General features: G+C 31.7%; 1 protein-coding gene across 1 annotated transcript; it reads right to left on the reverse strand.

The window, feature by feature from the left end:
- Positions 1 to 1,675: 1,675 nt before the first annotated feature.
- On the reverse strand, positions 1,676 to 2,484 carry LOC149258191 (arabinogalactan protein 20-like). The gene is made up of 2 exons (XM_089370944.1): positions 2,229 to 2,484; positions 1,676 to 2,128 (listed from the first exon to the last, which is right to left on the reverse strand). The coding sequence occupies exons 1-2, from the start codon at positions 2,344 to 2,346 to the stop codon at positions 2,025 to 2,027; spliced, it is 222 nt and encodes a 73-aa protein (XP_089227070.1). The 5' UTR covers positions 2,347 to 2,484; the 3' UTR covers positions 1,676 to 2,024.
- Between the last annotated feature and the right edge of the window lie 6,471 nt (positions 2,485 to 8,955).

Consider the following 8,955-nt stretch of genomic DNA (forward strand, 5'->3'; position numbering starts at 1 on the left):
TTGGATAGAGATTGCTAGAATTATTCCATGCCTCCTAGATTAAGGCATGTCTCCTTTCAACAACTATTTTTCTACAAATAAAAAATAAAATATGAAAAATTTAAATATCCCATTTCATTTATTTAGATCATAATGAATATTTTATTCCATCTTATTTGATATAATTTTCAGCTATATTGAGTTCCTTTTCAATATAACTTTGAAAAGCTCATGAGCTTTCATCTACTTCTTGAAATAGCAAAAGAAAATAAACCTAAATTCCATTAAATTTTTTAGAGATTCTGATTTGGCTATTTATTAAAGGAGGGTCTAAACTATTCTCTTCATACCCTTTTTCAAAGCATTACATATTTACAAACAATTTCACTTCCACTCTTCAAGCCTAGATTGCATTAGATAAAAATTGCTAAAATTATTCCATGCCTCTTAAATTAAGGCAGGTCTCCTTTCAACATCTTCATCTTTATGATAAGTTTATTTAAAATTATTATAATTTTGTTATTATAAAAAATTTACAATAAATTTAATATTTTTCTACAAATAATAAATAAAATATGAAAAATTGAAATATCCCATTCCATTTATTTAGATCCTAATGAATTTATTTTTACAAATTAAAAACATAGTGTTTAAACTTTTAAAAAAATAGGCATTACACATATCATTATTTAATTTGCTAGGTTGGAAATTAAAGGCTATTTATTTCCCCAAAAAAATAAAAAATTAAATATGGTTGTGTGTGAGAGGTTCACACTTTTAAACTTATCAATTTATAATTAAGGTTGTATTTAAGTTTATTGGATTATTTTAATTTGAAATTAATTTTAGAATATGGTTTAAAATGATTTATATAGCACTAATTATTTATATTGTTTTAAATATTATAGTATTTAAATTATAGGTTTAAAATTATTTTTTGCTTACTTAAAAGGTTTTTTTTTTTTCATTTGGTAAGAGTGAAAGCTTGTCTCTTGAATAATAGTGATAAGTTAATTTACATTTACTAATAAGAAATACTATTAGTATGACTACTAAATTATAATAGATTTTCCCATTGTTTAAGAAAAATTATCTTTTTTTTTTTATTAATTTAAATAATTATAAATTAAACCACCTTTTATACACCCCTACAACAACAATTCACATTATTATTATTATTTATAGCATTAGGGCTAACCCTTCTTAACCTTAATTTAAATTGGGGAAGAAAAACAACTTGGTCTACTAACGCCGAGGATTTCCCAAACTCTTGCAGTTTTGATGGTGGAAATAGATTCAGCACCATCAAAAACCTCTGATGCACGCAAAATCTTAAAATTTAAAAGCTGTAACCTGGATTTACAAAAAATCTTACCTGATTTTATCAAAATATTACAAGAATTTACATTATTTTCCAGAAAAAAATTTATGTAATTATCCTGCCCGATTTTATCAAAATACTGGAGGAATTTATATGAGTTTTGGGGAAAAGAACAGTATAGTTAGACTACTTAAATAAACCAACATACAAAATTCGAGAGAAACAATTCTGAGAGTAAAGTGGCATTCGTGCCCAGCGATAATATTCTTCCAAAGTTCTCAACTTCTGACGTATCTATATGCCACATATCACAACAACTGCACAGGATTTATTATGATGGCGCATCAATAATTTATCATGTCTACGAAATACACGTATCCAAACAACTGCACAGGATTTATTATAATCATGTATCAATAATTTAACACGTCTGCGAAATAGCCGCAGTAAATGAAGACTGAACTTTGAATATCATTCACTGATATGTCTGGCCCAAAAATTTGTAAAGATTACATGGCAATGTGAAAAATAAGTTTAAATCAGATGCATGTACATACGCAAAACAAATAAAAATGGCAAAAATAAAATAAAAAAAATCAATCCGTCGGATCAGCCGGGCACAACATCGATGGGTAAATCCAGTGCTCATGGTTCCATCTATAATACAAAGGGCCAGGCCCTTTCCCCTTCTCTGTCGAGAAACGGATAACGGTTCGCCAGCAGCTCAGAAGATATTGGAAGGGAAGGCGTCCAGGGGATGGATGAGGTACGTCAGAGCCAGCGCCAGGAACATGAGCACGTACGCTATCCCTTGGTCGATGGCGGCGCCTGCAACAACAAGATACATCCGTTAAATTATCGCAAGATCGCGTAACGAATCCCGTAAATAGCCACATTGTCGAAATAAAATGGAGGGGCGAGATGTTACCGTCGGACGTGGGAGCAGGGGCGGGAGCCTGCGCATTGCCGTAAGGTGCGAACAGATTCATCACCAAGAATGCCACGAAGAGCACCTGTAACGCAACGGAGACTCTGGAGAAGGCCATCTCTGAGAATAAGGAGAAATGTCGCTGTCTAATACCAAGAAAATCAAGAAATGTCGCTATCGGATACCAAGAAAATCAAGAAAGAAGATCCCAACGCCAAGAGAGCGCAAGAACACCCTTGCAAAACACACACAAATACGCTGCCTCTTCTCGCAATATAAACCATCCAACTGCCGTCTTGGCCAGATACTGGAACAGCGCAATTCACGCAATCATCTTCCCTCACACGCTTACGTGTCAGACCCACGATGTCAGACCCAGCGAGATGGGTTCTGTAAGTCCGCGTGCCAGCTGTGTATTCGTTAGAGCATCTGGAATGGGGTGCATGGATGCCATGCCTCTCTGTTTGCAGGCAGGCACTCATGTGGCCTTCTTCCCATTAGCTGTTCTCATTTTATTTTTTAATGTATATTCTTGACAGCTGGAATTCCTGCGTCTGCCAACGGTTACTATTCCAACGTTCATTTCTTCATTCCAACTTCATCAACACGTGGTCGATAGGGCAAAGAAATTTGAATAATTACGCACCCAGTTGTCAGGGGTGGGCGAGGTATATTCTGCTTTTCGTGTTTTAATTTAATTTAATGTTCAGTTTTGATGGGATAACTACTAGTCTGAAAACGGCTGTAAATGCGCTAAATTTGGATTTGCAAAGCGGTGAATCACAACCGCCAGCTTAGCGATACTTGCGACTAAAGGCTGACTCGTTTTATTTATATGATTTTATAATATTGTTCTAATCTCTTTACTTAATTTAAGTGGAGTAGTTGAGAGCCAACTAAAACCTGGCCGTCAACTGAGTCATCGAAATTCGAAATTTCAGTTGCTAGTCATTCTGCATATTTATCTTAAAAAATTAAAATGTTTAATATACTTTTTTATTTAATTATAAAATAAAAATTAATAACTATTGAGATTAAATTTAATTTATCAAGCTTTTCAAAAATTGATGTGATTTAATTTATTTTAAAATTTCATTTATAAAAAAATTAAAAACACTCTTATAACACTGTAATTTCAATGAATTAAAATGTTAAGTTTAATAATATTTTGAAATTAAAATTTAATGTGTATTTATAAAGTGTTTCATTATCAATCATTTTCTTGTTTCAGAGATATAATTTTTTTTACTCACTAATGTTTTAAGAATTATCAAACATCTTTTTTTTTCTTTTTTCTTTTTGGTAAAAAACTCAAGAGGGCTCATTATTATTTTCATAATAATTTTTTTGTTTTTTATACTATTTAAAACAAAGACAGTTTTTTTTTTAACTTGAAGTTATTCGATTTTTTAAAATATTTTTATTGTATATTATTTTTTAATTTTATTATTTTTTCCAAATTTAAATATAGTAGATTTTGATATTTTCTATAATTTATAAAAATAAGTTTTTTTTGAAAATTTTCAATGATTTATTCAAAATTTAATATTTTAAAATCAAATTATAAGTGATTTTGACTATTTTTCCAACTCAAAATACAATTTAAAAACAAAACTAAATACCTATTTCATTTATAAAAATATAAATAAATATAATACTTATTAAAATAAAATTATACAATTACATAACTATAGTTTTCTAATATTTCTTTAATATTAATTTTTTAATAACAAAAGTGTCTTGCCCTCTTCATTAGCTAAATATCTCAAATTCGAGTTCAATATTTTTAGGATGTTTATGGGTTACTACAAATCCAACATCAATATTTTCTCAAATGTTTTTAGTTATTTTACAAGGAATTGGTTTTTATCTTAATTTTTTCAATGTTAGTGTATTATGATAACTTCACATAAAATATCATTAATCAATATTTTATAAATAACATAGGTAATTTGTTAAATGTTTTGATTTATCATTTTAGTTTAAGATTGAGATTCATATGTAATTAGTTGGTCATAAATCTGTATATGATACTTAATTTTTTCGGTCCTAGTGTATCATGATAACATCACATAAAATATCATTCGTTGAATTTTTATAAATAACATAGCTACTTTGTTAAATGTTTTGATTTAATATTTTGATTTAAGATTCATATTCATATCAATAAGGGTTGGTTTTAAGTTCAATCCCCACACTCATGCATCATTACAATTCCACATAAATTTTATTTGTTAAATTTCTACCAATACACCTGTACCCTAAGAAATTCCCTATTATATCTCTATTACAATTCCATATTACAATAGTTTGATTAAGTGCTTGGTTTTACAAATAGTTGATATTGACTTTGATACTCATATGATGTTAATATATAATGTTCCAACTTTGCATATAACACCATGGACTGATTTCTACCAATAGTGTGGGTATTTAGCTAAATATCACATTTTTATTAAAATCCCATATCAATAACAGCATGATCTATCTAATAGAGTAAATGGTCCTTTTTGAGTTTTTTTTGGTCAATTTTGTTTGAAATCCAATGAAGATTTTTAAGAATCATAAGTTTCACTAATCCAGATGTTTTTTAGGGCACTAAATTTATTTATACATTTAAAAACACTTTTAAATAGCAAGAAATCACAAATTTTCTCATCATCAAATTCTAGTGAAAAAAACCATTTCATTTATTAATTAAACCACCTCTATCAAAAAAAAGTTAAGTTAACCCACACACTTGTATAAATAATTCTTTTTTTTTACTAGGCCAAGCCTAGGTCACAGTGAGTTTTCTCATAAGAATGAAGGATTTACTCACTAATGGGATGCTATTCACTAGGTTTGTATGAGGCTCGAAGTCTGACCCTGGACGCCCCTCATGAAAGTTTTTAACTACTTTTCTCCAAAAGTAACTTCCACCCCTCTCGCTCTCCATAAAAGTTGAACCAATAACTTAGTATAAACTAAACCCCACACAAACCAATTAATCTATACCTCATAATTACAAATAACTAATTTTATTTTCATTTTTATATAATATTTATAACCACTACAACATATCTAACATAAAAAAATTAAATATTTTAACCTATAAAAAGTTAAAACCAACCATATAAAAAGTTAAATATTTTTACTGATAAAATAAATACTTTACAAAAATAACTCAATCCAACCGAATTGTATTTATAATTATGGCAAAGAAAGAGGGGGAATTTTTAAAATTAAAAACATTGGATTAAAAGTGAATGTAATGATAGATTCAATTTTTCAAGGGACAACCATGCAGTTACGGAAATTCTTTTTATGTGTAACGGTCTCCCTACCGGGTTACAAGTCAAAATTCCACAACGCAATGTGAAAGTTAATTGTACATTCCACGAGACAATGGCCCACCAACATAGTACACATGTTGTTGTTTATATTTTCATTGATAATTGTTGAATGAACGTTGTTGATGTTGTTAATTTAGTTTGTCTTCATATATTTTAAATGAAATGATGGCGTGAAATTCAAAAATTAAGCATTTGGTTCATGTGAACACAACGAACAAATTTTATAAAATTTATTTTGACATATATTTAAATATTTCACAAATTTTATAAATATATGTATTTATGAAATTCAATTATTATGTCACTTTGTGACATTTAGGATTGATAAGGAGGTATTACTTTACTTGGATGTAAGTTTTTTTGGTTTCTTACAAAGTTGATATTGGTTGTGTATATAAATTTTTAGTTGTCATCATTTCGTTGCTGCGTCGCGACTCCAATAGTCGAGGGATGATGACACTTGCTTTTTGTTCCTATTCGCATCAATCTAGTCCCATTTGTCAGTTCACAATTTATAATATTTGATGTTTAAACCTAACTGGTCTGACGACACCTTGAACTCTCTTAGCCACACATTTGGGAAGTTTCTGTATATCGGGGAGACAAAACACTCCTTTCATGATAAGAAACAATGATTGTTTTATGGGCAATGGCTGCAGAACATGGTTAGATCACTGCTACACATACGCCAATCCATCATCCAATTGACTGATCTACAATATGCATCATTGACATTTTCATCAAGTAATATAGTAACAATTGTTTTTGTTTAGGTACATGTTTAAATATAGATGAGCATATAATGTATACAGTGGAGACCATATAAATTAACAATTTAACTGACCACAGCTACTGAGAGTTGAGATGGAAGACAATGGAGAGCTTCTTTAGTTGTTGACTAAAGGATTATAATGCTTTCTATTTCCGTAAATGGGTCTCGTGAGTAGATACATTTTTCAAAAGAAAAAAACAAACTCTCTTTTCATTAAAAAATGAATTTTACAAATACATATGATTTTTTTCAGTAATATCCTTCCCACCATGAACCCTTTTTCTTGTAAATAAAAAACGAGAGACTTGTAAATATTTGATGCTCCATCTATAGATATTTAAAAACATTTGCTAATCTATCTAGTATCAAACTATGATAGATCTTGAAACAGTATCCAGAAATAAAAAGAAAAATGACTTTCAACTTATTGATGCAGATAGGGTTGAGCCCCAACAACATAAAAAAGACAAAAAATACAAAGAGACTACCCTCATATCTCTATTTGACCAGGCCTTTGAAAAGTGTCATTAGAGAAAACGTGGTAACATATCTTGCCGAGGATTTCACTGCACCCTCTTTTGACAATTAATCGACCACCACGTTCTATTCTTGGAATATGTGTGAGACCAAAATTCTAAGGAAAGACAACATCAAATGCCTAATCCTATTCATCCAGTGTGAAAAGGTTGGTACCTATAAAGTGGATCGTTGATTAGCCCACTTAGTGACGCCTTGGAATTTCCAAACACAACAATATCAACAATGTCCAACCACTTGGCATAATAGAGGATTCCCCATAATGCCAATGACTCTGCTCTAATATTAGAACCACTTATGTTGTACCATTTAAACATGTAAAATTCACCAGGCCTCATGAAAATCATCATCCCATTGCCACATCTCCTTGAAGATGATTCTCCATCAAATAAGCCAACCAGGAACCTACTCCAAATAACCTTCATAATAATGCATCTTTTTGGATTCTTGACAATAACAAGACCCTTCATTAAAAATAAGATAGAGATCTTAATGTTAGATACCCTCACATCCTACTCCTTTTGGTCAAAATTATTAGCTTTTCTCTGTAACAACCCGAGTGAAAATTCCATGTAAAAGTTAATAAAGGAAAAATAAGACCACGGTTAAGGGACACTTATTCCAAATTGAATATTGGGCAAATATATCCTAATAGGCATCACTTGATGTGTTTATGGCTAAAGGAAATTAGCAAAGGCAAAGGCAAAGGCATTAAAAAGGCAAAAAGGCATTTTTTGCACATTTATATATGAAAATAAAGGAAAATAGGAGAAAAAGGAGGTGAAAGGTCACAGGTTGCATGTGAGGAGGACAATGAAGGAAAAGAATGGAAATTGAAGAAAACAGAGGCCTCATGAATAAAAAGGCTTTTGAGGATCAGTTCGCAAGATTTTGTTCTGGCTTGGTTAGTGTAAGCTTGGTCAGATCAATTTTGAGCTCTCACATTATTCTCTCTCTCTCTCTCACTCTTGGACACTTAGAATTTTCTCAGAGCACTCTAGCTTCAGAGCAAGGAAGGAAACACAAGCAAAGGGAAAGGATGGAAAGAAAGGAGCAAGCAAGGAAGAGCAGGATCAAGAAACTCAGGAGGAATAATTGCAGGTAACATGTTGCATGTCTAATTTCCTAGCTGGTTTTGAATGTTGGTGTATGGTTCTCTTGTTGTTGGTGGCATGGTTTTGTTGAGTTATGAAAATGGTTTTTAGCCTAGCCTTGCCTTTTTTCTGGATGCCATGGTGTGTTGGGATTTTGATCTCGATTTTGAGCTTTGGAATTGCCAAATGGATTTTGGAATCTCAGGCAGAGGTGGTCTCAAGGTTCATTCCCAAAGGCCTAGGAATCCCTCGACTGGTTTTGGCAGAATACACGGTAAATCTCGAGGGAGGTGTCTCAATTTAGGGCCTAGTGATCCGAGATTGGACTATGGTAAAGCCTGAGAGACAAGGAGATGGAAAATTCCTCAAGGATAGTGATGGATTCCTGATGGCATTCCAAGTTCGGTTTGATTTTGTGATCACAGAACCGGTTTGGGTGTTATCACAGTTTGGTGAGGGTGGAGGTGGTTTAACCTTTGGATTCCCTTGGGTGTTTTTGGATTGTTTTATCCATGAGATCCCACACTCATGCTTGGAGTATGGCATGGGGGTGACTGGCTAAAAGAAATATTTGGTTCAGCAATGTCTACAGTCGAGTGGTATGTGGAAGTCCTGAACCTGGTCGAATTTGCTTATGTTTAATAAAATCTAAGTTCTCTTGATTTTGTACTTGTTTATGTGTGGATTTAATGGTTATTATCTCACTATTATTTCCATGGTTTTATGTTGGTTATAAGCATGGTTAATTGACTGGTTCATGTCATGGTTATTTCATGTATTTACTTATAATTGTTAAAATGATGGATGCAAGACCTAATTGATATCAAAACAGTTCAAGGGAGAAGGTGGTGATCCTTCTTTTCATATCCCATAAGAGTTTTCAGTCATTCATGCTCTCTCTTGTATCCTAGACCTGCATATTGCATTGATGCCAAGTGTTTGACAGAATGTCAGTCCTAGTTGGGGATGGTTAGGCCTAGTCCTGGAGT

Source organism: Pinus tabuliformis, chromosome 6 (assembly GCF_031772625.1).
Source record: "Pinus tabuliformis cultivar Carrire ecotype Pingquan chromosome 6, CPIR1, whole genome shotgun sequence".
Taxonomy (NCBI): domain Eukaryota; kingdom Viridiplantae; phylum Streptophyta; class Pinopsida; order Pinales; family Pinaceae; genus Pinus; species Pinus tabuliformis.

What these genes read in the sequence shown, in the direction of transcription:
- LOC149258191 (XM_089370944.1), bottom strand. Translation starts at nt 2,346, where the DNA reads ATGGCCTTCTCCAGAGTCTCCGTTGCGTTACAGGTGCTCTTCGTGGCA. An exon ending in CCCTGCTCCCACGTCCGACG is followed by an intron (nt 2,129 to 2,228) that starts GTAACATCTCGC and finishes TTGTTGTTGCAG; the next exon opens with GCGCCGCCATCGACCAAGGG.